Genomic DNA, 26389 nt, shown 5'->3' with positions numbered 1-26389 from the left:
AGGAGAGCACCCGGGCTGATGTGGAAAAGCCCCCTCCCCCTGCCTGCACCCCCCTCACTTTGGGGGGTGACAGTGCAAACGGCTCGGTTACACAAGTGGGTCAGGCCGCACCTCTTCTCTCACTCATTCGCTCTTTCAAGGCGTGCCTCTCCGGGGCTCCACACCCACCCTCTAGGAAATGCAGATGCTTCTGGGGTCCCACACGGAGGAGCAGAGGGATGCTACAGAGAAAGATGAACCGAGGCACAGCTGGCCGGCATCCACGCGGCCTGTCACAACTTGGCAGCCCCTGACCTCTTCCCTGGTCTCCTCCCATCTTGTCCCCTCTGTCCTGGCTCCTCGGAGATCCACCAGTGGGGCCGACCCCCCCCGTTGCTTTGACCAGCAACTGTCCCCAGTGCAGAGCAGCCGAGGGCTGCCCGCCCCCTGAACCCAGCAAGGCCCCAGAGAGCCTGGGAGCCGAGGGGTGTGCGGGGCTGGTGGTCCCACCAGGGGCAAGGGCCTAATCACTCAAGACCCACTCTCGCCCGCCGTCTCAACCCACACTGAGGGCAAGTGGGGAAAGCCCGACCGGCCGCCACCAGCAAGCCAGGCACCCAGAGCCGCTTCTGCCCAGGGAGGCTGAGGACCTGGGGGCCAGAGCACCGCCCACAACATGTCGCTGGTTCTGCCACGCTGCCCACACTGTCGTCCCCCCAGCACAAGTCAGCGGGAACGTCAAAGACGAGGCCTCTGAGGGCTTCCGGCTCAGAAGCCGGCCTCATTGTTTCAACTTACTTTAAAACACACAAACAAAAAATCCTTTCTGAATAAAACCACACAAAATTCCTAATAAAACGTACCAAGACGCCCTTTCTGTGACTTCAGCTAACGGCATCTGAGAAAAGTCACGTTAAGTCAGTGATGGTGAGCGCTCAGTGTCCAACAAGAGCTTGCTGGGGGCGGGGTGGAGGGCAGGGAGGATGTCCAATATTAGCAGAAGCCACCAGAGTAAACTTCTTCACGTTCTGCATTTCTGAAAATCGGGCTGTGTCCTGAAGTCAGCAGGCACCCATGATGTGTTCTCTTTCTCCTCCCGAAGTGTGTCATTAAGCGGACGGTACATCTCACAATGAAGGGGGGCAGAGACCAGAGGAAATGGGGCCAAGGTCAGCTTCGGGGAAGTTTTCACAGCCCAAATGGCCCAGCTGAGAGCTCCACACCCATGTGTGCCCAGGCCAGCGTTCACTCCCTAACAGACATCCGCAGGGCACAAGCGAGGGCCGCCGGCCCGACGTGGGATATGACAGAGCAGGTGTCTCTGAACTCAGATGACCTCTCATCCCCACCCTGCCACTGACCCTCTTCTCTCCTCTTGGTCTCACCAATCGCTCCAAGCCAGGAACTCAGGACTAAGGGGCAACCAGCTTTAATTTGAAAAAGAAAAAAATGAGATCAGCTCGTCCGCACCTGCTCCCACCCGAGACCAAGCCCCCAAGCCCCCCTTCACGTGGATACTTCAGGGCCCCTGAGCCCTAGACACCGACCCTGCTTCCCCAGGACACGGACAAGTACTTCCTGCTTGTCAGCCACTGAGTTATTCCCAGGAAGGCCTGGGCCAGGTCTGCCCAGTCATGTGACCGTGCTGCCACCAGACAACCTGGGACAGGCCCGGGAGAGGCACCTCACCGCGGAGTCTGAGGCCAAGGCCGAAAGATCTCGCGAGCAGAGGCAGATGGACCCAGAGGGGTCAGAGGGATCGACCCCTCGCTGAGGGTCTAGAGCACACCCACCTGCCGCGCACGGGCCTGAGGGGTCTTTTACACAGCGAGCGTGACCGCATCACACACAACCGGGCTGATCTCTCCAATGCTCCCCAACGCTCTCGCCCCTCCGGGCCTGCCTTTGAACCCGCGTGGCCCCAACCCTCACCAGGAAGAGTGTCTTCCCATCCGCTGTGTCCCGCGGACTCCCACCCACCCGCAAGGCTCTGAGTAAGCCTGGCTTCCTAAGGGAAACCTTTCTCGGCACCTCCCCCCCCGCCCCCTTCTAAGTGGGTCCCTGCGACGCGCTGGCAGCACTGAGGACTGGTGCTGACCTCGCTGCCCTCATCTCTGCTTGTCCAGCACCTCTTGTGCTGTCGGTCTGGGCGCTCCACCAGACGTGGGACCGGATCCACTTTGGTCCTCATTGTGTCCTAGACTCGGTAAATGTCTGCTGCTTGAATAAATCAATGAAACTGCAGAAAAAACAAAACAAAAACACCCCCAAAACAGGAGAAAAGCAATTCCCCCTCCTCACTGTAAATAAATAAACTTTTCTAAAAACCCTCAACTGCAAAGAATAAATGACAATGGCATCGCCTTCTAGATACCATCTTCCTACAGGCAATTTCCTTCTGCCTCTTTAAACAGCTGTTTCTGAACACGCTGCCAGTGGGTGGGCTGCAAAAACAAAACTCATGGGTTTTTAGATTCCCTTCACCAGACCCAAAGCACAAGCCATTAAAGAAAAAACAATGATAAACTGGGCTATCAAAACGTAAAACTTTTGCTGGGCAAAAGATACTGTTGAAGAGAATGAAAAGACAAACCACAGGCTTGGAGAAAATATTTATAAATCATGTACCACATAAAGAACTTGTATCCAGAGTATATAAAGAACTATTCAACCTCAACAATAAGAAAAAAACTAACCCAATTAAAAAAAAAAAGACAAAAATTCTGAACACTCACTTCACTTCTCCAAAGAAAATATATGAGTTGCAAATAAATACATGACAAGATGCTTAAGTGTCATCAGCCATCAGGGAAATGCAAATCAGAATCTAATGAGACACTACTTCACGCCCACCAGGATGGCTGTAATCAGAGAGACAGAAAGTGTGGGCCGGGATGTGGGGACACTGGAACCTCGGACGTTGTTGGTGGGAAGGTAAAATGGGGCAGCTGCTATGCCACACAGTCTGGCAGCCACTCAGAAAGTTAAACACAGCATTACCGAAAGACCCAGCGATGCCATTCTTAGGCATATGCCCAAGAGAAATGAAAACATATAGGCTCAGAAAAACTTGTTCACAAAACAGCTAATAGGTGGAAACACCCCAAACGCCCATCAGCCGATGAATGGATACACAAAAGGTGATCCACTCTAATGGAATATATCCAGCCACAAGAAGGAATGAAGCGCTGACACATGCTACAACATGGATGAACCTTGAAAACATTACACTAAATAAAAGAAGCCAGTCACAGAAGGCCACAGAGTGTGTGATTTTATTTATGTGAAACATCCAGAACAGGCAAATCCACAGAGACAGAGAGTGGATTAGTGGTTGCCAGGGGCTGGCAGAGGCGGGAATGGGGAATGACTGCTAATGGGGACGGGGTTTCTTTTGGGGTGATGGAAATGTTCTGGAATTCGTGGTGATGGTCGCACTGTATGTTTTTAGCTCTGAATATGCTAAAAACCAATGAAATGTACACGTCAAATGGATGAATTATATTGTATATAAATTATATCTCAATAAAGCTACTGAAGAGAGCTACCACTGTCTGCCCATTAGAAAGGCAAAATGGGGGACTTCCCTGGCGGTCCAGTGGTTAGGACTTTGCCTTCTATTGCAGGGGGTGCGGGTTTGATCCTGGTCAGGGAGCTAAGATCCCACATGCCTCCCGGCCAAAAAACCAAAACATAAAAAAGAAGCAATATCGTAACAAATTCAATGAAGACTTAAAAAAAAAAAAAGGCAACAGAGCTTATCAAGTGCTGGCGAGAACACAGGGCAGCAAGACCCTCCTCCACTGCTGGTGAGGGTGCCAAGTGGTAGCCACTTCAGATGGCAGTGGGCAGTTTCTCATAAAGTCCAACCTACCGGTACGGTGTCACCTGGCAACCCCCCTCCTGGGTATTTACCCAAGGGGACTGAAAACTTACATCCACACAAAAACCTGTCTGCAAACGTTTAGGGCAACTTTCTTCATAATCACCAAAAACTGGAAACAACCCAGATGTCCTTCAACCAGCAAATGGATAAACAAATGCAGCATTATCCACACAACAACGAGGAATGAACTATTCATTCATGTGACAACACGGATGAATCTTAAGTGCATCTCACCAAGTGAAAGAAACCAGACACAAAGGGCTACATATTGTAGGAGTCTATTTATGTGACATTCTGGAAAAGGCAAAACTCTAAGGATGGAAAACAGATGAGTGTTTTTGAGGGACTGAGGGTGGGGGGAGGAGCTGACTTCAAAGGGACAGCGGGAGGGGGTCTGGGGAGGAGCGAAGGGTTCTGTGTGGTGACGCTGTGGTGGATGCATGACTCTATCATGTCAAAACCCAGAATGAACTTCACTGAAGACAAACTAAAATGGTGATAATAATAATAACCAGATGAGTGGGGAAAGGGAACCCCAGACAGAGCGCAGACAATGACTAATGAATCTAACTGTATACACACGAATGACACAACCATACCAGCAACGATGGAGGAAAGGAGCTGCAACAAAGAACTTTTCACTGGATCCTGGAAGGCTGAAGACAGAAACTGCATGCAGACACCGTTACTTTACTTCTCACAGGAATATGGCTTAGAGATTCTGAAACTACTTTCCAGATACACTAAGGTTAAACAAATAAGCAAGTACATTGCAGGTAAGGAGAGCCAGGTGTCTCCCTGCAGAGAAAGAAGTTAAAATCAGCAAGGGTGGGGGTGAGTGGTGTTCGAGTGAACTTGGTGGCGCTGGACTGGAGGTGGAGGCAGAGGCATGAACTGGTGTTTACTTTTGTGTTTACATATACAGACAGCATCGGGATGAGCACAGGCGGGGCGGTTAGTATACATGCATACACTTCTCAGATCTGCCCTCTGAGGGGCCTAAAAGCAGTGACGCCCCAGGAGCAACGAACACGCTTTGCTCCCAGATCTTGGTTTTTAAACACCCTTCTCTAATAAAAGGGACCAAGGCTCCTTGGATAAAGGGCTGATTCTAGGGCTGGTGCAGGGGAAAAAACCAAGATAAGCTTGGAGCACCTTGTGGTGCCAGAAAGCGAGGAAGCACCCCAAAAAGCACAGAAACATGATGCAAAGGCCCAGGGGCCAACCTGAGGGAGCCCCCACCCACCAGAGTGAGAACAGTTTGAACCACCAAACAAATAACGATAGGCCTGGATTATAACCCCCCCAAAACCCCACAAAGATTCATGAATCCATACTGATATAAATAAAGGGCTGAATAAATAAATAAACGCAGAAGGGACAACTACCTTACAGAACAATTCCAGCTAATAAATGTAGAAGGAATGAGTGAAATGGAAATCACCATAGACGGATGCCAAAACTAGTGGATGAAGCTTGAAAAAAAACAAGTGATCTGCATAGTTTCAAAGTATCTCCCCCAAATAGATATTAGTTACTGTGGTGTATTTAACTCTGCCCACCAGGATGTGGAGCTTAATTTTTCTGCCCTTGAGTGAGGGCTGGCCATAAGCGACTGACTTTTAACAGTATGGAAAGGGACAGATAGTAATTTCACAGGAGAGACTGGCAGATGCCCCTTAACCAGATCAAGGTAACAACCCTAGTAATAAGTCAAGTTGGTATCAGGTCCACCCTACTATGAGGTAATGATGGGGGTGGGGCATGGTGGGGGTGGGTAGGGTGGGCTCCTCACCTCTGTGGTCTTCTTACCAAAACCTACAACCCCAGCCTAATCATGAAAAAACAAAACCAAGTTGGGGAGCATTCTTCAAAACGCCTAGCTAGTATATTTCAAAAAACATCAAGGTCATGAAAGATAAGACTAAGAAATTGTCACAGATGGAAGGAGGCAGAAAAGGAGACACAACCACTAAATGCAAGGTAGGGTCCTGGATGGATTCCAGAACAGAAACGGGGAAATCCAAATGAAGCCTAGTAACAGGAAGTACTGCACTAATGTTAATGTCTTTGTTTTGATCACGCACGGTGGTCACATAAGATGTTAACACTAGGGACAGCTGGATGTGGGGCAGAGAGGAACTCTCTGTATGATCTTTGCAACTCTTGTGTGTTTCTAAAGTTATTTCAGAATTAAAAGTTAAAAAAAAATTCGTGACGATGAGCCAGTCCTTCCTGGTTGGGTTACTCAAGACACCTTTATGCACACTTGGAGCAACTTGGGTTTGCAAAGCTACCTCTTTCTTTGACTGTGAACGTTATGGAACCTAAAGACATATCAAGTCCTTCCAATAAAATCTTGTGTCCAAACTTAGATGTGCAGTAAGTGTAAAGCCAAATTTCAAAGACTTAGTATTTTTTAAAGGAATATAAAACAGCTTGCTAATATTAAAGTACTGACTACACATGTTGAAATGCTAATATTTTGGATATATTGGGTTAAATAAGTTACAGTACTGAAATTAATTTCACCTGTTTCTTGTAACCTTTTTTAATGTGGCCACTAAAAAGTTTCGAGTTACATACGTGGCTTACATATTTCTACTGGACAGCCAGGGCACAAGATATAATTCACTTGTTGGAACAAGAAGGGCTTCAAGGACCTCAGGACACTTCTGGGACAACGATATCTATCAAGGGAGCATTTCAGCAAGACTCTGTTCATTCAGTTGGTCCTAGGATACTTTACTCATCCTGGACACGCTGTCTTGTCCAGGCATGCTCTCTCAGGCCACAACCAACACCCCAGATCACTTTCCAAAGGAACAACTTAGCCACAGCTCGTAGGGTTTTCTGGGTCACATGTGATCAGAGGGTGACCATCTGGATCCCCCTGGACGAGTTCAAGCTCCCAACCCAGAGAAGTTCACATCACACATTCATTCTGCCCAGCAAATTCTGTCAGCATCTAAAAGCGGGCACCTATCCAGGATTCCCAAAGAACTCTTACAACTCAACAACCAAAAAAACTACCCAATTCAAAACTGGGCAAAGGACATGAACAGACATGTCTTCAAAGACGATATACAAATGGCCAAAAAGCACATGAAAAGATGCTCGGCATCGTTAGGCACTAGGGAAATGCAAATCAAAACCACAATGAGATGCACTTCACACCCACTAGAGATTGTGTGAGGGTTATAGGAGCTATTTGTAAAATGCCTAACACAGCCCCTGGCCTATTATCATTCAATACTTTTCTCCCAAGTATAAAATTATCTGAGGTGTAACAATATTATAAGTAATATTGCTCAATAATTATTATATCTCCATAAGTGTAGAAGGAGCATATGAAAAACGCTCAACAAACTAGAAATAGAAGCCACAGATGAAAAGCCCACAGCAAACACCACACTCAACAGTGAAAGACTGAAAGCTTTCCTCTAAGATCAGGAACAAGGCAAGGATGCCCGCTTTCACCACTTTTATACAACACCTAGGAAGTAATAGCCAGAGCATTAGGCAAGAAAAAGAAAAAAAAAAAGGAAGAAAAGAAGAGAGGCATACAAATTGGAAAGGAGGTAGTAAAATTACCTCTTATTGAAGATGACATAATCTCACACATAGAAAATCCTAGATTACACACACAGACACAAAACTGTTAGAATTAATAAATTAGCAAAGTTACAAGATACAATAACACACACAAAAAAATCAGCTGCAGTTCTATACACTAACAACGAACAGTGTGAAAAGGAAATTAAGAAAACAATTCCACCTACAACAGCATCAAAAAGAATAAAATACTTAGAGATTAACCAAGGAAGTAAAGATTTGTACAATGAAAACTATAAAACATTGCCGAAAGAAATTAGACATAAATGAAAAAATACTCCATGCTCATGAATTCAGAAGACTTCATATTGTTAAAATGTCAAACTCCCTAAAGTAATCTAGGGATTCAATGCAATCCTGATCAAAATACCATTGACAGGGCTTCCCTGGTGGCGCAGTGGTTGAGAGTCCGCCTGCCAATGCAGGGGACACGGGTTTGTGCCCCTATCCGGGGAGATCCCACATGCCGCGGAGTGGCTGGGCCCGTGAGCCATGGCCGCTGAGCCTGCGCGTCCAGAGCCTGTGCTCCGCAACAGGAGAGGCCACAACAGTGAGAGGCCCGTGTACCACGCAAAAAAAAAAAAAAAAAAAAAAAAAAAAAACCATTGACTTTTTTTTTTTTGCAGAAATATAAAAATTTACCCTAAAATTCATATGGAACTTCAAGGGACCTCAAATAGCCAAAAAAATCTTTAAAAATAAGAACAAACTTGGAAAACTCACACTTCCTGACTTCAAAATTTACTACAAAATAGGGAGCCCAGAAATAAACCCATACATTTATGGTCAATTAATCTATGACAAAGGAGGCAAGCATATACAATGGAGAGAAGACAGTCTCTTCAATTAAGTGATGCTGGGAAAACTGGAGAGCTACATGTGAAAGAATGAAATTAGAACGTTCTGTAACACCACATACAAAAATAAACTCAAAATGGATTAAAGACCTAAATGTAAGACTGTAAACCATAAAACTCCTAGAGGAAAACAGGCTGAACACTCTTTAACATAAATTGTAGCAATATTTTTTTGATGTCTCCTGAAGCAAAGGAAATAATAGCAAAACTAAACAAATGGGACCTAATTAAACTTAAAAGCTATTGCACAACAAAGGAAGCCATCGACAAAGACAATCTACTGAATGGGAGAAGATATTTGCAAATGATATGACTGATAACGGGTTAATAGCCAAAATACATAAATAGCTCATACCACTCAACATCAGAAAAACAAACAATTAAAAAATGGGCAGAAGACCTGAGTGGACATTTTTCCAAAGGGGACATGCAGATGGCCAACAGGCACAGGAAAAGGTGCTCAACAACATTAATCATCAGAGAAACGCAAATTAAAACCACAATGAGATAGCACCTCACCCATCAGAATGGCTATCATCAAAAAGAACACAAATAACAAATGTTGGCAACAATGTGAAGAAAAAGGAACACTTGTGCACTGTTGGTGGGAATGTAACTTGGTACAGCTGCTGTGGAAAACAGAATGGAGGTTTCCTAAGAAACTAAAAATAGAACTTCCATATGACCCAGCAATTCCACTCCTGGGTATATATCTGAAAAAAAAAATAAAAACACTAATTTGAAAAGATACGGCAGCAGTATTTACAACTGCCAAGATACGGAAGCAACCTAAGTGTCCATCAACAGATGAATGGATAAAGAAGATGTGGTATACACACATACACACACACACACACACACACACACACACACCATGGAATACTACTTAACCATAAAAAAGAATAAAATTTTGCCATTTGCAACAACATGGATGGACTTGGAGGGTATTACGCTAAATGAAATAAGACAAACACTGTATGATACTACTCATATGTGGAATCTGAAAAATAAAACAAACTAGTGAATATAACAAAAAGGAAACAGACTCACAGATATAGAGAACAAACTAGTGGTTACCAGTAAGGAGAGTGAAGAGGGGAGGGGCAAGATAGGGGTGGGGGTTAAGAGGTACAAAACAAGCTATGAAGATACATTATACAACACAGGAAAAATAGTCAATACTTTATAATAACTATAAATGGAGTGTAACCTTTAAAAATTGTGAATCATTACATTGTACACTTGTAACTTATTTAATATTGTACATCAACTATACTTCAATTAAAAAAAATGTTTTTTAAACACTACAAAGCTATGGTAATTGAAACAGTGTGGTACTGGTCATAAAGACAGATATACGGACCAATGAAATAGACTAGAAAGCCCAGAAATAAACCCTCATATATGTGGTCAAATGATTTTCAACAGGGCATCAAGACCATTCAACAGGAAAATGACAGTCTTCTCAACAAATGGTGTTAGGAAAACTGGATATGCACGTCCAAAAGAATGAAGTTCAACCCTTACCTAACACTGTATCTGAAAATTCATTCAATACGGACCAAACACCTAAATGTAAGAGCCAAAGCTATAAAATTCTTAGAAGAAAACATAGGGCAAAAGCTTCACAATACTGGATTTGATAATGATTTCTTGGATATGACACCAAAGGTACAGGCAAGAAAAGGAGAAATAGACAAACTGGACTTCATGAAAATTAATAAAGGTTTATTCATCAAAGTACATGACCAACAGAGTGAAAAGGCAACCTACAGAAAGGAAGTAAATACTTACAAATCATATATGTGATAATGGATTATTACCCAAAATATATAGAGAACTCATAAAACTCAACAACAAAACAAAACCAAACAACCCAATTCAAAAATAGGCAAAGGACTCAAATAGATTTCTTTCCAAAGAAGATATACAAATGCCCAATAAGCACATGAAAAGATGCTCAACATCACTAATCATTAGAAGCAGCAAATCAAAACCACAATGAAGGAATTCCCGGGCAGTCCAGTGGTTAGGACACGCTGCATTCATGGCCGAGGGCCTGGGTTCAGTCCCTGGTCGGGGAACTAAGATCCCACGAGCCGTGCAGTGTGGCCAACAACAACCACAAGGAGATACCACGTCACACATTACTACTGATGCTATCCAAAAAAAAAAAAAAAGAGAGAGAGAGAAAGGAACAAGTGTTGACAAGGATGTGGAGAAACTGGAACCCTTCTGTACTGCTGGTGAGAATGTAAAATGGTACAGCTGCTGTGGAAAACAGCATGGTGGTTCCTCAAAATATTAAAATAGATTTACTATATCTATAATCCAGCAATTCTACTTCTGGGTATGTATCCAAAAGAACTGAAAGCCCACAACACTGTAAATCAACTATACTTCAATAAAAAAATTAAAAGAATTGAAAGCATGGTCTCAAAGAGACATTTGTATATTCATGTTCACAGCAGCAATATTCCCAGTAGCTAAAACACAGAAGCAACCCAAGTGTCCAAGATAGATGAATGGATAAGCAAAATGTGGTATATCCATACAATGGAATATCGTTCAGCCTTAAAAAGGAATGAAACAATGACACACACTACAATGTGGATGAACCTTGAAAACGTTGTGAATACAAAGGACAAATATTGTATGATTTCACTCACGTGAAGTACCCATAATAGGCAAATTCACAGAGACAGAAAGTAGAATAGAAGACTGAGGGTAGGAGAGGTTATTATTTAATTGGTACAGTTTTATTTGGGATGATCAAAAAGTTCTGGAAACAGATAGCAGTGATGGCTGCACAACACTGTGCATATTCTTTTCTTTTTTTTTTTTTACTTTTTTGGTGAATTTTTTATTGTGATAAAATATATGTAACATGATACTTAACATTTTAACCATTTTCAAGTGTACAATTCAGTGGCATTAAGTATATTCACGATGTTGTGCAACCACTGTCACTATCCATTTCCAGAAATTTCTCATCATCCAAAATGAAAACTGTGTACCCATTAAACATAACTCCCCCAGTCCCTGGTAACCACTATTCTACTTTCTGTCTCTGTGAATTTGCCTATTCTAGATACTTTATACAAGTGGAAGAACATAATATTTGGCCTTTTGTGTCTGGCTTATTTCACATCGTGTGTATTCTTAATGCCACTGAATTATACATCTAAAAATGGCTAAAACGATAAATATGTTACTGACACAGATACACCACAAGCCACACATGACAAAATCAAGCTGAGCTACATCAAAATCAAGAACTTCTGCTCTTTGCAGGACACTAAGAGACTGAGAGACTGAAAAGACAAGCCATAGATGAAGAAAATATCTGCAAAAGGAAGGTTTGATAAAGGACTGATATCCACAATATCACTATTATACAATCGATATATTATACACTCTATCACAGTTATACACTCAATAGTAACAAAATAGACATCCCAATTTTTAAAAATGGTCAGACACTTTGAACAGACACCTCATCAAAGAAGTTAAAGGCAAATAAGCTATGAAAATACGCTCAATGCCATAAATCATTAGGGAAAAGTCCAGAACCAGATGGTTTCACTGGTAAACGCTACCAAACATTCTAAGAATTAACAACAATTCTACTCAAACTTTTCCAAAAATAGAAGAGGAAGGAACACTGCCTAACACATTCTATGAAGTCATAATTATTACCCTGATACCACAGCCAGACAAAAATACAAGAAAACTACTGATCAATATTCCTTGTGAATATAAAATTCTCAAAAAAATACTAGCAAACCGAATCCAAGAGCACATTAAAAAAGGTTATACACATAACCAAGTGGAAACTTATCCCAGGAATGTAGGAATGGTTCAATCATTGTTAATATACCACATTAATAAAATAAAGGAAAAAAACCCACATGATTATCTCAACAGAGGCAGAAAGAGTTTGAAAAAATGTTATGCCCTTTCATGAAAACACTCAGTAAACTAGGAATAAAACAGCCAGACAAAAATACCACAAGAAAACTACTGATCAATATTCCTTGTGAATATAAAATTCTCAAAAAAATACTAGCAAACCGAATCCAACAGCACATTAAAAAAGATTATATACATAACCAAGTGGAAATTTATCCCAGGAATGCAGGAATGGTTCAATCATTGTTATACCACATTAATAAAATAAAGGAAAAAAACCCACATGATTATCTCAACAGAGGCAGAAAGAGTTTGAAAAAATGTTATGCCCTTTCATGAAAACACTCAGTAAACTAGGAATAAAAGGGGACTTCCTTAACCTGATAGAGGGCATTTATGAAAAAAACCACTGCTAACATCATACTCAGTGGTAAAAGACTGAACATTTTCCCTCAAAGATCAGGAACAAACTAAGAAAGACCACTTTCATCATTACTATTCAACACTGTATTGAAGTCCTAGCCAGATCAATGAGGCAAGAAAAAGAAAAAAGGCATCCAAACTGAGAAGAAAAAAGTAAAACTATCTCCATTTGCAGGTATCTTTTATATAGAAAATCCCAAAGAAGCCACAAAAAATTACTAAAGATAATAAACAGATTCAGTAAAGTTGCAGGGTACAAGATCAACACACACAAAAATCAGTTATGTTTCTATATACCAGCAATGAACATTCCAAAAGGAAATTAAGGAAACAATTCCATTTACAATAGCATGCAACAGAGTAAAATATCTAGGAATAAATTTAACCAAGAAAGTAAAATACTTGTACACTGCAAAGTACAAAATGTTTCTGAAAGAAATTAAAGAAGACCTAATCAAACGGAAAGACATCTGTGTTCTTGATTGGAAGACTTCAATATTGTTACGACGGTAATGTCTCCAAAGTATTTACAGATTCAATGCAATCTGTATCAAAATTTCAGTGGCCTTTTTTGCAAAAATGGAAAAGCCAAGTGTCAAATTCATATGTAATCCCAAGAGGCCCACAAAAACCAAAATCATATTAAAAAAAACAAACAAAAACCCCCAAAGTTGGAGGACCCACATATCCTGATTTCAAAACTTTCTACAAAACTACAGTAATCAAAACAGTATGGTACTAGTATAAGGACAGACATAAAGACCAATGGAATAGAGAGTCCAGAAATAAAACCAACCATACATGGCCAGTTGATATTCAACAAGGATGCTAAAGCCATTCCACACGGGAAAACAATCTCTTCAACAAATGGTGCGGGGACAACAGAACGATCACATGCAGAAGAATGAAGTTAGACCCTACCTCATCCCACACACAAAAATTAACTCAAAATGGGTCAACTATCTAAACATAAGAACTAAAACTAGTATAGGGAAACATAGGGGTAAATCTTCATGACCTCAGATTTGGCAATGGAGTCTGAGATTTGACACCAAAAGTGTAACAGAAGAAGAAAAGTAGATAACTTGAGCTTCATAAAAATTAAAAACATCTGTGTATCAAAGAACATTATCAGAATGTGATAAAAACCCAAAGAATGGCAGAAAACATTTGCAGATCACACATGCAGTAAGAGTTTAATACCCAGAATATATTAAAAACTCTTACAACAATTAAAAAAATAAATATTAAAAAAACGGGCGAAAGATGTATACAGCCATTTCTCCAAAGATACATATATGGCCAACAGCAGGTGAGATGTTCAACACCACTGTCATTAAGGAAATGCAAATCAAAACCTCAACGTGATACCACTTCACACCCACTTCGATGGCTACCACAAAACAAAAACAGGAAATAACAAGCACTGTTGAGGATGGGGAGAAATAGGAACTCTCCTACACTGCTGGTGGGAATATGTAGAGAAGAGTTTGCCAGGTCCTCAAAAAAGTTAAACATAGAATTACCACATGACCCAGCAATTCCACTTCTAGGCATACGCTCCACAAAACTGGAGACTGGAACGCAAACATGTACACGTCCACACACGTCCACAGCAGCATGAGTCACAGCAGCGAGCAGGCGGAAACAGCCCAGACGTCTACAAACAGACGAGTGGATAAACAAACTGTGGCAGAGTGGATCTTCAATATTCGTGCGTTCCCTGTTTCTGTATTCAGCTACTCACTAAAATTACCTATAAACCCAAAATCAGTCCTCGTGGCTTTCGTGTCCACTTGCAGACAGGCACCGAGTGGTGAGAAAGCAGCTGGCTGCAGGCTCGTCCCCGGCTGCTGTGAAACAAGCTGCACTCGGCCTTCCTGTGCAGTTCTCACACTGAACGAGTGGCCTTTTCACCACGTACGTAGTGCCATCTTTACCAAATTTTTATGCTTCTGCCATCTGAAATGGCCCCAAGCACAGTGCTGAAGTGCTGTCTAGGGTTCCCAAGCCCAGGAGGGCTGTGATGTGCCTTACAGAGAAAATATGTCTGCTGGACAAGCTTGGTTCAGGCATGAATGACGGTGCCTGGGCTGTGAGTTCAATGTTAGTGAATCAACAGTGTACAGTAAATAAGGAGGTTTCAAACAGAAGCACTCAGGAAACAAGGTTATGTATCCACCAGTTGACAACACTGTGACCAGAGGCTCGCAGGAACTTAACCCTTTAGGCCCCCTGTAGCAACCCTTCAGTTTTCACTAACTCAATGTCCCTGGTGACCTCACAGAGAGCATAGCTACTTCGAGTAACGAGAATCGACTGTACATACGTGTGTACCTCCATACCGTGGAATATTTCAATCAGCCATAAAAAGGGATGAAGTACTGGCACATGCTACAACTTGAATGAACCTTGAAAACCCTATGCTGAGTGAAAGAAGCTACTCACAAAAAGACACGTTGTATGATTCGTTTTGTACGAAATACCCAGAATAGGCAATCCATAGACGGAAAGCAGATTAGAGGCTCCCAGAAGATGAGGGTCGGGGGGACGGGGAGACGAAAAATTTGAAACTGGAGAGGCAGTGGCTGCATAACATTATGAATGCATTAAATGCCACTGAACTGTACACTGTAAAACGCTTAACTGCACGTTACGTGAATTTCACCTCAATAAAAATTTTATTTTACAATTGTGGCATCATAGAAAGATATCTGGCATTTGTCCTCAGTTCCCGGTCTTGGAATTTCCTGAGTGACGGGGTGACAGGAGCGTCTTTTGTTCTACCGAGGCGGCTCTTGGTGGGTCCCTAGATGGTTTCAGGATGGGACTGGTCCCCAGAAAGACCAAGTCTTGATTAGAAGCTCATCCCCCCTCCCGACCTCCAAGCTCCGGGGAGGGGGAGGGCTGGAGATTGAGTCAGTCAGCAGTGGCCAATGACTGACTCATGCCTACACAACGAAGCCTCCATAAAACCCCTCAACATGGGGTTCGGAGACCTCAGGGAGGGCAGGTGAGCGTGGAGGTGCCAGGAGGGCGGTGCATGGGCCCTCTGCCTCTCTCCCACCTGGCTATTCCTGAATTACATCCCATACACTAAACCGGAAACAGGGAGTAAAATGCTGATCGGAGTTTTGTGAGCTGTCAGCAAATTCTAGAACCTGAGGGGGCTGTGGGAACCCCCGATGGATAGCTGATCCATCAGAAGTACAGGAGGCGCAGCGCAGACCTGTGGCTGTCGTCTGAACTGGGGACAGCCCTGTGGGGCTGACCCCTGACCTGCAGGTCTGCGCTAATTCAAGTGGCTAGTGTCAGAAGCGAACTGAACTGCTGGGCACTCCAGTGGTGCCTGGAGAATCAGAGCTGGAGGAGAGGTGCTGGGAAGGACACCGTGCATTTGGAGTCAGAAGCATGTGAGTAAAAACTGCTCAACGGACGTCCTCGGTGGCGCAGTGGCTAAAGACTCCGTGCTGCCAATGCAGGGGGCCCGGTTTCCACCCCTGGTCAGGGAATTAGGTCCCACATGCCGCAACTAAGAGCCCATGTGCGGCAACTAAAGATCCCACATGCCACAACTAAGACCCAGCGCAGCCACATAAATAAATAAATATTTTAAAAGTATTAAAAAAAGAAGACACAGAGATTACTTTTATTAAGTCAGACAGACCCACCCCCCCACACTGCTTCTTTTTTTCGCTTGGGGGAAAGGAGGGCTTTATCTGTAAAAGAACATCCTGCCAACAGGTCAAGCGGAACGTGGCCTCAGATAAGTTTTAGCGCCAAACACCACATAACACAGAATTTCTCCAGCTAGCGCCACTGAGGCTAGAACGCCTCACGCTCACACGAGAAAACATCCCGCGCCTGAGAAAGTGTCCTTTCTGCTCTGGGTGCAGATCCCCCCACTGTCCGGAGAGGCCACATGTCATCCTGGGGCCTGAAGGCCTCAGAGGCCGCCTGCTCCACTCAACCCGCTCACCCAGGTGGACCCAGCAGTGACATCAACGACACACGTGGATGAAGCCCTTACTCTGTGCTGGGTACCGGGCCACACGCTAGCTTCCATCACTCCGAATCTTCCCAACAGCCTGAGAAGCAGACACAATTAGGAACCCATCTCGTGGACAGAGAAACTGGGGCCAAGAGAAGTGGGCTGTCCACAGTTGCCCCGCCTCTTCTTAGCAGGACAAAGACCAGCTCACCTTACTGACAGCTGGACAGTAAGGCAGGGCTGAAAGCCAACCGCAGCCCTTGCCTATGGCAGGGGGGAAAAGTCACCAGCAGACGCTCTCACGATGTCCCTGGTTCACATGCATCCCACGCCTACAGAAGCTGCTTTTGCCATGAACCGGCACTCACTTTTCCCCACACGTCCCTCAACAGGGACCCACATTTAGACAACAGCTGTACCACACGATACATAAAACAATACTGTCCCTGTCACCCAGAAGCAAGTAAACAACAGAATTCATGAGGAGCTGTCATCCCGGGTCACGCCTGTCTCGGGTATTGAAGCAATGGGTGTGCCTGTGTGAACACACGCTCTGCTGGCCCAAACCCCAGCTCCGCCAATCATGGTGCAGCCCTGACCACACAACCGGGCATCTAGGCGCCCCTTCATCCAGACTGGGGAGATCACCATCCTCTGGGGCCTGTCCGGGTACTAAGTAATAAGCACCGCTCAGCAGAGCGCCTGGCACAGCACACACACCCCACAGGACCTGTGACAGGACCTGCACCCCTTCCCGCTATGGGCCTTGCAGCGCAGGGCTGCCCGCTACAGCCCTGAGGGCAACGCCCCCACCAGGAACAGAGGATTCTAGTAACAGGATGCAGGGCACAGGAGAGCACCCAGCACTTATCCTGAGAAAGGGCTCACGGGGCCACGCCGGACCCAGCACCCAACCCTGCAGATACCAAGGCACCCACAGCTCAGCGCTCCCTCCCAATGGACTCGCTCTGTCTCCTCAACCACTCAGAGGGGCTACAATCAGCATCCCGTTTGCACAGCTTCCCCACGGGGGGCCCCAGGACTCACCCCAGCACTGGCACCCCGCCCCACGTGGACGCCCCCTTATCCACGCTCCCGGGGCAGCAGGAGGCCTCCCTGAGCATGGTCCCCAAGCTGCAGGGCGCCAGGCCCCTCAGGGTGCAGTATCCATCCCCCACCCGTGCGGACAGGCTGGGCTCTCCTCTCAACAGTGGCCAGTCACCGGGACTCTCAGGCCTCGACGCCCAGAGAGCCTCGGGATGACCCACAGGCCCCGCCGCCAAATCCCGCTGAGCCGCACCCGCTGAGATGTCCCTTGGTGCTCAGGGGGCCACGGGTGCCCACCTGAGCTCCACCCCAGAGGCCTCTGACGCCACGGGCTCTCAGAACAAGGGGCTCGTTAAGTGAGTGGTGGCACCCTCGGGCCCCCCAGGGGGATGTCCTTCCTGAAAGATGGCAGAGCCGCCCACAGCCAGTCTGGCTGGACTTGTGGAGGAGCAGCAGCCAGCCGGCCACCTTGGAGCCAGCGAAGGGCACTGCTGGCCGCTTGGTGGCACCTGTGAGGATCAGCAAAGGCACGCTGCCAGGGAGGCAACTGTTAAATGTTGGTTACTGGGCTCAAAAAAAAAAAAAAAAAAAAAAAGCTATGGCCTGAATGTGTCCCCCCCCAATTCCTATGCTGACTCCCACCCCCCACGTGATGGTGCTGGGAGGGGCTTAAGTCACGAGAATGGAGCCCTTGGGAATGGGATTAACACTTCCAGAAAGAGCCCCTAGGCCCCTCGCCGCTTCCACCCTGTGAAGGCACAGCGAGAAGCCTGTGACCCAGAGGATGGAGGACAGCCCTCAGCCGACCACGGCGGCACCCGATCCCAGACTTCCAGCCGTCAGGACGCTGAGCAAACAATTTCTGTTGTTTGTGAGCCATCCCATCTGCAGTATTTTGTTGCAGCAGCCTGAACGGTCTATGACTATTTCTACTTTTTCATTGTAAATGTTTAGAAAATACATATGGAGAGAAATAATACAAAACCCCGCTGTGATCCTGCCACCCAGATTACCTTTGTTAACATCTTTCACGTATATAATTCCTTTTTTCTATAAATGACACACATATAACTTGCTTTCCTCATTCAACAGCATTAAAAGCTCTTTCCCCCAAGGTCATCAAAGATTCTGTTCAGAAGATGCATAAGTGCATCCAACCAACAGCCCACTGTCAGACGTCTAATAACTTCCAGTTCTTTGCCCCTCCTCCCGCGAGGTGACAACCCCTCTAGGACAGGTCATAGACTCCGGCCCCACCCCAGCACGTGGCGGCTGAGCCGGGGACCCTGCCACTTTCAGGATGACTTATGGCGACGTGCCCCGGTACTCCCCCACCTGCTGCCGCAACGTGCCCGGCTCCCCAGCCCTGCCACCACGGGAGGGATGCGCGTGACGCTCCGCCCGCGGGCGCCCAACATGCAGTCTCTGCTACACATGCTGACATCCACCCTGTCACCCGGCGCTGCCGGTCCCACTGGCCCTTGTGTGAGCTGTGCATCCTCCTTGCCGCTACCCGGGCTCCTACCTTGTTCTTGAAGTACACCTCGATGGGCATGATGAAGCCTGCGTAACCCGACTCCTCCACTTTGTAGGGGGGCTCCTTGCACACTGGAAAGAAAGGGAAAACCGCTGTCAGCGCTAGGAGGCCAGCTCCCCCAGCATGGGAAACCCCAGGCCCCGTTCCATGCCAAAGGGGTCAAGAGGAAGAGAAGCAGCGGAGCAGGAGAAAGGTGACCCCGTGGCGCCAGGGTGGGAGAGCGCTGGGGAAGGGGCACGAGACCAGCTACGGCAGCGCAGCCAGCACTGGCCACAGGCCACACAGGTTCAACTGACTGAGGGCAGCACAGCAGTGTGGCTCAGCGAGGTGCCGGGCCAGGGGGCCCCTGGTCTCCCAGCAGGGCAGGCACTCTGCTGTGCCCTCCTCCTGCCATCGCCCACTCAAACATGGACACTGAGGCCCCACTTGGGGCCAGGGACACGGACGCCAGGAGATGGAGATGGACATGGCCCGGTCCCAGCGGGGGCTCGCCTGGGTTCCACCTCAGCACCTAAGCAAAGCATTCCCAGGTGAAGAGTGATGAGAGAGAGAGGGAGGGAGGGGGAGAAAGAAACTAAGAAGAACAGTAAAATAGAGATAAAACAATCTCCCGCAGTCTCACCCTCCAGGATGAACTGTCAATGTTTTGACAGGTATGCTGTCATTATGCAATGACAGCATTGAGAACAATATTGTCCTCCCGCATGTAAGAAAAAAAATCAGAACTGTACAGATCAAATCCCCCTTGTCCTCCGCCCCTCCCTCTCCTGAGGCAACCAGACCGGGAGATAGGAAAAAATAGGAAAAAACCTTTACACACGTATGTCTGTACTGTAATTCTTAAGGGGGCCAGAAATTGCCAGAAAACAGTGCATTGGAACATAATGAAACATGACTTTTTAGGGCTTCCCTGGTGGCGCAGTGGTTGAGAGTCTGCCTGCCAATGCAGGGGACACGGGTTCAAGCCCTGGTCTGGGAAGATCCCACATGCAGCGTAGCAACTAGGCCCATGAGCCACAACTACTGAGCCTGCGTGTCTGGAGCTTGTGCTCCGCAACAAGAGAGGCCGCAACAGTGAGAGGCCCGTGCACCGCGATGAAGAGTGGCCGCCGCTTGGCGCAACTAGAGAAAGCCCTCGCACGGAAACGAAGACCTAACACAGCCAAAAATAAATAAATTAATAAATTAATTTTAAAAAAGAAACATGACTTTTTAAAAATTAAAACCTCGTAAGATTTTTCTTAAAAAAATCATTTAAAATATCATATACCTCAAATATCTCATGTGTCTCATCTATCTGCGCAAACAAAACTGGTGGGGGGTGGGTTTAGAGTAACTGGGGACCCTCAAGGCCAGGGCTGGCTGTACAGCCTTGCACAGGACCCCGCTCTGCAAACCACAGGGGCGGGGCTCCAGGGAGCTGCGCGGACTGGCGGGTAAGTCGGCCCCAGGGGCTCCCCCTGCCCCTACGCCAGCCACTGTCCTCCAAGCCCAGCTCCCGCTCCCCCCACGCCCCCCAGGAGGGCTCAGCCTGCGCTTCAGGCTCCAGTCCCCACAGCCCGGGGCTTGAGGCATGCTCAGCTGGACGGACTTCCCTGCCAGGGGCGAGGGGGGCCGTCCCGACCGGGCCGTAGGACCCACCGCCCCCGCAGCATAGCCTCCCGTGGGGGCAGCAGTAGCCCGGCTGCCTCGGCTGAGCGCCCTGAGCACTGTCACCTGACCTCGGGGCCTGCACAGAATCATTACTGCTACCAAACGCTGCACTCGCTCATTTGTGCATTCACTCCACCACTATCCGCGCCCGACAGTGTCAGGTGCCCGGCTGACGCCAGAGGCCAAGGGGACACCTCTGGTCCCCAGGAGTAAGCTCAGTCACCTTCAGTCTGACGGTCAGCCCACCTGGAAGTAAGGAGTGCCCCTGCCTGCAGGCTGGGTCAATGGGCGGTGGCCCAGGCAGCCCGGGGACACTGTGGGGTCGACCTCGGCCCCAAATCCCTATTTGAGCCAGCTCCTACTCTGCTGCTCCTCGGAGAGCCTCCTGGCGGTGCTGGCTGGGCATGCCGGAAGCAGCCCGCCCCAAGATACCTCCTCGTTCCCTCTGAAGCCCGCGGCTCCCGGCGTCGTGCAGGTCAGGGCCCCAGCTGTCCACCGCTCCCCCGAGGACGCCTCAGCCCCTCCTGCCCCTATGGCTCGGTGGCTCGCCCGCCACCAAGCGCTGTGAAGGCTACCTCCAAACATCTCTGGGCTGCACCCCGCTGCCTGGCGCCCTGAGCCTCCGCTCCAGCCCCTCACCAGCCGGCCTGCCTCAGGCTTGCTCCCAGGCCTCTTCTGCAGAGGCCGCGGGAAGGACCCCTCTGAATCACAGATCTGTGTCCCGTGATGGCTCCTCACTGCCCTCAGGACCAACTTCCAGCCACTCCAGGGGGCCTGCACGGGGCTCCATGCCCTCCAGGCTCATCTCTCACCAGCCCTGCCACGCTGCCCCTCTCAGATCACAGACCACTTCCTCCGGGACCCCTTCACTGAGCAGCAGTCCCCGTCCCCCATCAAGTTCCAGGCTGCGGTTCCCTCCTCCGGCCCCGAGCGTCCTGTATCACTGGGTCTCAGCACTCCTTGTGCTTACTGTCTCCACCTTCCTCAATCCTACACGAGCTCCGGTTCATGCAGTGTGACACCCCCAGAACCAGCACCATGGCCAGGCCTTTTGGAAACATTCACTACATATCTGTCAAATACTGCTGAGCGGGCCACATGTCACACCTCTGTCAGGTCATCTACTGAAGTGAGAGGCCTGTCCAGGGACAGGAAGAAATGTGGGCAGGGAGGCCAGGTCACGGCCCGCCTCTCCCCGAGTCTCTCGATCCCGTTTGAGCAGACTGAGGGGGGGTTTCTCCACCTGCATGAACCCTGCCCGCCTAGTGCCCAAGCCCCCCCACTGTGAGCGTCCTGCAGTCTGCCTCATGTGCCCCGGCCTCGCACAGGGCCAGGCACCTGCTTGCTTGCTGAATTAACCTGCATCCAGGAAGGAAAGAGGAAGCAGAGAGGAAGGGTGGCCTGTTCTTGCTGCACAATCCCCCAGCAGAGGAGGGAGGGACCGGGGACCTGCCTGCACCCTCCACCCCAATGTCCATCTCCCCCCGCCCACTCCCAGTCTGAATCCCCTCAGCCATGAAGGCCCGAGTCAGGGCCCCCTTCCGCAGGGACAGCCCTGGCTTCCCTCGGCCTCTGACCCCCAGGTCACTTACTTCCACTCATGTCACCTCTGATCTTCATCTCTCTACCAGACGACAAACCCCTTCAGGGAAGGGACCCTGCTTTGCATTTCTCAATCTCTCTCTAAAGGCCTCTCGGAGGACGGGCACTCCCAGGCTGAAAACCACCTTATCCGTTGAGAGACGGGGCACAGGGGCCAGAGTACAGGCTTCCAGATGTGGGAGACCGAGCAGACGCCACCGGCCTGCCTGCCGTCCCACCTGAGGGCCCATGGCAAGCAAAGTGAGGCCAGGAGGAAACCAAATAATGCCGGGAGAGTAATGGGGAGGGAGGCGATGTGAACAGTCAAGAACTTTCTGGAAGGCAGAAAGTGGGTGAGAGCATGCCGGGCAAGCAAACAGGAAGAGGAAGCTGCAGCCGGGGACATGGCACAGGCGCTGCAGGGGGGGCCTGAGCCCCGGGAGGCCTGGGCTGGGGCATCTGCAGGTGCAGTGGGGAGCGGGTGGCTAGGGGTTTTTCTTGGGGTGATGAAAACGTTCTGGAATGAGAGAGGTGATGGCTGAGCCACTGTATGAACACAATAGACACGAGGATCGTACACATTAAGGGTGAATTTTATCATGTGTGACTCATACCTCAGTAAAGCAGTTATTAAAAAAAAAAGCCAACCAGAGCGGCTGTGACTGGAACAACAGCCCTGGGTATCCCTCCTGCGACCTTCCCCACCCCACCCCCTGAGTCAGGCCCTTCTCAGTCAGGAAATTGGGGGACCCACTCCCTAACCAGAAACCGCTGGTAAAGCGAACCCATCCTGCCCTGAACAGAGCACTCGGTAAGAGTTCCCACTTGGAAGAAAGAGGCCAAAGAAACAGGAATACTTTGGGGACCACAAGAGAACTTGGGAAAAGGAAAACAAAAACAAAAACAAAAACCTAGAGTCAATGCCCTCAGATGCAAGACTTGCTCAACAAATGAAAACAAAATACTTTTAAAAAGGAAAATTAGAGAGTAAGAAAGGGCTCTTAGACCTTAGTACAAATATAGTACTTACAACTTTTTAATTCAACAAAAAGACCAGAAAATAAATTCGATGGAATCTCCCAGAATGTAGAGCAAAAAGACATTTTTTTTAAAGGGTGAAAGGTGCAAAAACAACTCAGCAGATTAAACAAATGTCAACGGCAGCTAATATTCATAAAGCAACTACTGTATGCCAGGCAGTATTCTCAGCACTTTATACATTTAACTCATTTAATCCTCCCAACAACACTGTGAGGCAGATGCAGTTGTTCCCATTTTACAGATGAAAAGACTTAAACATAGACAAGTTATATAATAAGCATCCTAGAATGCGAAAAAAGAAATTAAATAGGTGGAAAGAAATTGTCAAAGAAATAGAAGCTAAAATGAAGGACACCAGGACTTCCATGGTGGCCCAGTGGTTAAGACTCCACGCTCCCAACGCAGGGGGCCAAGTTCAATCCCTGGTCAGGGAACTAGATCCCACATGCCACAGCTAAAAGAGCCCACATGCGGCAACAAAGATCCCTCACACAGCAACGAAGATCCAGCATGCCGCAACTAAGACCCAGCACAGCCAAATAAATAAACAAATATTTTTAAAAATAGTAATAATAAATAAAATAAAATGAAGGACACCACATGTCCAACATGATGAACAAACACACAACCAAAAAAGATCCCGGAAACAATGTCATAAAAACCATATTAAGTCCTTCTAAAGACAAAACAAAAAACTAAAAAACAGGTCATCTGCAACAGAACAAGAACCCAATAGCATCAGACTTCTCAGAAGACAAAGCAGCGACACTTCCAAAGCTCTAAGTGACAGTAATTCTCCAACTAGAACGTTACACCCAACTAGACTACTATTCAAGTGTGGGAACAGAACAAGGGCACTTCAAATACACTAGGAGTCAAGGAGTTTATTCCCCACACACCTTTCTTTGGAAATTGCTTCAGTAATTAATCTCCTGGGAAACTTCTTGAGAAATTATTCTAGTAAAACAGGAAAATAAACCAAAACATAAGGGTATTAGGTAAATCCCCCCAGGAGAAAAGTAAAGGAAAGTCCCAGCGTGATGGCTAAAGAGGAGCCAGTTCTGACTAGAGGAGGAAGAGACCAGAATGAAATATCTCGAAGGGGAAAAAACTCCACTGAATAAATGAAATGCTGGGGAGGATGGAAAAAAGGCAAAGCACCTTTGATGAAAAAGACACAATGCAAGGATGGGAAGAGAAGCAAAGGGTCAAATATGAAGCGCAGTAAACGGGGCCAAATTTTAACCAAGGATGATAAAAAGAGCCCATCTGACCTTGACATGAGCTTGAGCGTTCTCCTTGGAGTGGCCCAGAGTTCAGAGAGGATCCCGACCAGCCCGACAATGGAGAGAGTTGCTACGGTCAGTGCCCTTTGCCAGCTACCAACTTCTAGACTTAATCTCTAATCCTGGAGTGGAGCAACCTTAATGAAGTCAAGTGTAGCTCTCAGAGGGAGGGGTGTAAGGTTCAAGGAAGACGGGGTGCTCCTGCCCTTCTCTTCCTAAATGAAAAGTCAGGAGACCTTGGCCAAAGTTGACAGCATCGAAGAATGCATTCGTTCTTTCAACGAATACTTAGTAAGCACCTAAGTATTACTTAGGATACAGCAGCAAACTATATGGCCAGACACAAACCCCTCACTTGTCGGGGATGAAAGAGGGAGAAGCTTAGGAGAAAGTCTAACCCTTCACGCTAGTAAGTTAATAAACAAATGTGAAAAATCTAGAGATAAGAAGCAAATTTGCTTCTACTGCTTTAAGGTGTTAAGAAAGGACACGACCCAGAAAGGCCTAGAAATGTTGCCCCTGGGGTGATACCACCGCTGATGAGTTGGGAGGTGGGAACATCCCACCTGGCACATCTCTGCTGGGTCTGTTACGGGTGCATATTGTGGTGTAAAAGATACTTTTTAAGCACATAAAGTATAATTTCAGAGGCTGGAGCCCTATAAGAAATTCACTGGCTGCTTCACCTGATCTGTTTTTCACTGACCACTAAGCAAATGGCGAGTGAGCATTTACCATTCGATACCCGTGACGCAGGTGCCCTCTGTGTAGAGGCCGCACCGACTTTGCAAACACGCACGATTCACCTATTGAAACTCTGCCTGCAAAACGACACTTCAAAAGAGTGCACTTCACTCAAAACCCATGTTTCAGACATCGGGAGCTCAGAGAATGTGCCGCTTCCTCGTGACCACAAACAGGTGACTGGTCCTCTCGGGACCTCAGTTTCCACATCTAGATATGGGAGGGGATCCTGGGGGGCTCCCTGCATCGCACAGCACAGAGCGAGGGCAGGACAAACGTAGGCCGCTCTGAGTGTTACTTCTAGCGGCTGCTTGGTTAAGGACCGGAGGGGAGGAAGATGAAACCAGCAGCTGAAAGGTGGATAGGAGTCACCATCTGAGGCCCCTCCCGGAGAGAAAGGGAGGGACGGGAGAGGGCGGTGGTGAAGGAACCGCAGTAGCAGCTGTCTGGGAAAGCAGGCACCTGGGCCAGGAGCGGGCAGCCCGGCTTCTGCTCTGCGTCCGGACACAGCGACCACGGGCTCCCCCAGAATGAACAGGCGTGACCAAGCGCCAAGAAAAACGGGCATATCCAGCCCACAGAGCATAGACTCATGCTTTAAAGCACAGGCAGCTTACCTGGCCCCCTGAGCTTGCTTCCCCATCTGTAAAAGAGGGTCGCGGGGTGAACGAAAAGAGCTTGTGAGCAGGACGTGCCTGATAAGTGGCATGTATTACTACTATTATTATTAGCAGGTGCTTTACAGATACCTGCTGTTGCCAGGAACAAGATGGGCTCTCTCCAAGAGGCTCAGAGACGGAAAAAGGAAAAAGGGAGAGAAGCTGAAGACTCAGGAAA

At 47.4% G+C, this 26389-nt stretch overlaps 1 protein-coding gene across 2 annotated transcripts in view; it reads right to left on the bottom strand.

Moving 5' to 3' along the window:
* The window catches only part of MLLT1 (MLLT1 super elongation complex subunit), a 65024-nt gene that overhangs the window by 27646 nt on the left and 10989 nt on the right, over nucleotides 1-26389 (bottom strand). For both annotated transcript variants that reach the window (XM_060145425.1, XM_060145426.1), the window contains exon 3: nucleotides 19236-19318. In XM_060145425.1, the coding sequence (XP_060001408.1) occupies nucleotides 19236-19318 (83 nt within the window). The remainder of the gene's footprint in view (nucleotides 1-19235; nucleotides 19319-26389) is intronic.

Source organism: Lagenorhynchus albirostris, chromosome 3 (genome assembly GCF_949774975.1).
Source record: "Lagenorhynchus albirostris chromosome 3, mLagAlb1.1, whole genome shotgun sequence".
Taxonomy (NCBI): Eukaryota; Metazoa; Chordata; class Mammalia; order Artiodactyla; family Delphinidae; genus Lagenorhynchus; species Lagenorhynchus albirostris.
This window is presented reverse-complemented; position numbering and strand designations above follow the sequence as displayed.